The sequence below is a fragment of the Leguminivora glycinivorella genome, chromosome 15 (genome assembly GCF_023078275.1).
Source record: "Leguminivora glycinivorella isolate SPB_JAAS2020 chromosome 15, LegGlyc_1.1, whole genome shotgun sequence".
Classification (NCBI taxonomy): Eukaryota; Metazoa; Arthropoda; class Insecta; order Lepidoptera; family Tortricidae; genus Leguminivora; species Leguminivora glycinivorella.
The window spans coordinates 13,639,091-13,640,961 of NC_062985.1; the positions used below are offsets into that span (position 1 = coordinate 13,639,091).

A 1,871-nucleotide genomic window follows, 5' to 3' on the forward strand; every position below is an offset into this window, starting at 1 on the left:
AATAACTCTTGGTTCAGGTACTATAAGGACTGTAAAGTCATACCAGGGGCTATCACTTCCCAACACAGGCTTCTGGTTGCAATTGTACAACTACCTAAACCTATAACAACACGGCGAGATAAAAGTGAACGAATTAAGTGGAAGGAACTGAACGGTGCCAAAGGAAACCAGTTTATAAGCGCGTTATCTTTATATTTGGAAGAAGATCTACACAAAAGCAAAACCGCTGATGTTATGTGGCGGGACTTCGAAAACGTGTGCCAGAAACAAGCCAAACAGATACTCGGAGTTTCTAAGGGTGGTACTCCTATCAAGAAGGATACTTCCTGGTGGAGTGATGAGGTCAAGCTCATAATAAAGGCAAAACGGGACGCATTTCACAAGTGGCAGAGGTCGGAAATGGAGAAGGACCGCTTGGAGTACAAATCAATGAAGTCTCTTGCTAAAACAACAGTCGCACAGGCGAGAGCCATATCAAGGCAAGACTTCTACGATAAACTGGAAAATGCTCCGAACGAAAACACAATTTTTAAGATCGCTAAACAACGGCATAGGTCCACCCTAGATACAAAGTTCAACAAGTATATTAAAGACCAACACGGCAAATTGCTTACCTCTAATGATGCAATAAATGAAAGGTGGAAGGAGTATTACAACCAGTTATTGAACGAGGAGTTTCCCAGCGAAGAACACTTCAGCCTTTCATGCACCGAAGGGCCACTCGAGCGTATCGATCTCACGGAAGTTAAACAAGCGCTGAAGAAAATGGATTTTCATAAAGCCGTTGGCCCAGACAACGTCCCCGTTGACGTGTGGGCCTAAAGGAAGATGCCTTACCCTGGTTAACCCTTCTGTTTAACAGGATACTATGCGAGCGGAAAATCCCATTCTCTTGGCGGGCAAGCTACCTGTGCCCTATTTATAAAAATAAGGGTGATATTGCTCAGTGCAATAACTACAGAGGAATTAAATTGATGTCGCATACTCTGAAATTATGGGAAAGAGTTATTGGGGCTCGCCTCACTATGCTGTCAAAAGTCACAGCGAATCAATTCGGCTTCTCACCTGGAAGGTCAACGATAGAGGCTATACAGACACTAAGAATACTCATGGAAAAGTACCGCACTAACAAGGAAAACCTCTACCTAATTTTCATAGACCTAGAAAAGGCATTTGACCGAGTGCCGAGAGAGCTAGTGTGGCAAGCGCTACGTGACCAAAAAATTCCAGAAGCATACGTCATCTTAATACAGGACATGTATGATGGTGTTAGCACACAGATCAAAAGCCCGGCAGGAATTAGCGATTCGTTCCAAGTCCGTGTAGGAGTGCACCAGGGCTCTACTATCAGCCCTCTAATGTTTAACCTTACAATGGACTATATCACGAGGAACATTCAAGCGGAAATCCCATGGTGCATGATGTATGCCGACGACATCGTATTGGTCGCTGAGAGTGCACTGGAGCTACAGGACACATTTAACCAATGGTTTAGGGAACTGGAGCGCCACGGGCTGAGAGTAAGCCGAACTAAGTCCGAGTATATGGAATGTGACTTTGGAGGCCAGGAAGAAACTGGGTGCAATATACTCATTGACAACGTCGCACTACCCAAAGTCTCACGTTTTAAATATCTTGGCTCAACGCTTACGACAGACGCCCTAATAGACGAAGACGTAACCAACCGAGTAAACGCAGCCTGGTTGAAGTGGCGATCCCTCTCTGGCGTACTCTGCGATAGCAAAATGCCCATAAAGACCAAAGGGAAGATTTATAAAACTGCGGTCAGACCTGCATTGACATACGCGTCGGAGTGCTGGACCACCCTTAAAAAGCATGAACATAAACTCCATATAAACGAAATGAAAATG

General features: G+C 44.7%; 1 protein-coding gene across 1 annotated transcript; it reads left to right on the top strand.

Moving 5' to 3' along the window:
* Window positions 1-234: 234 nt before the first annotated feature.
* On the top strand, window positions 235-822 carry LOC125234208. The gene has a single exon (XM_048140417.1). The coding sequence runs from the start codon at window positions 235-237 to the stop codon at window positions 820-822; it is 588 nt and encodes a 195-aa protein (XP_047996374.1).
* The last annotated feature ends 1,049 nt before the right edge of the window (window positions 823-1,871 follow it).

Bases quoted from the DNA above. Each gene is read 5' to 3' on its own strand.
- LOC125234208 (XM_048140417.1), top strand. From the start codon at position 235: ATGTGGCGGGACTTCGAAAACGTGTGCCAGAAACAAGCCAAACAGATA.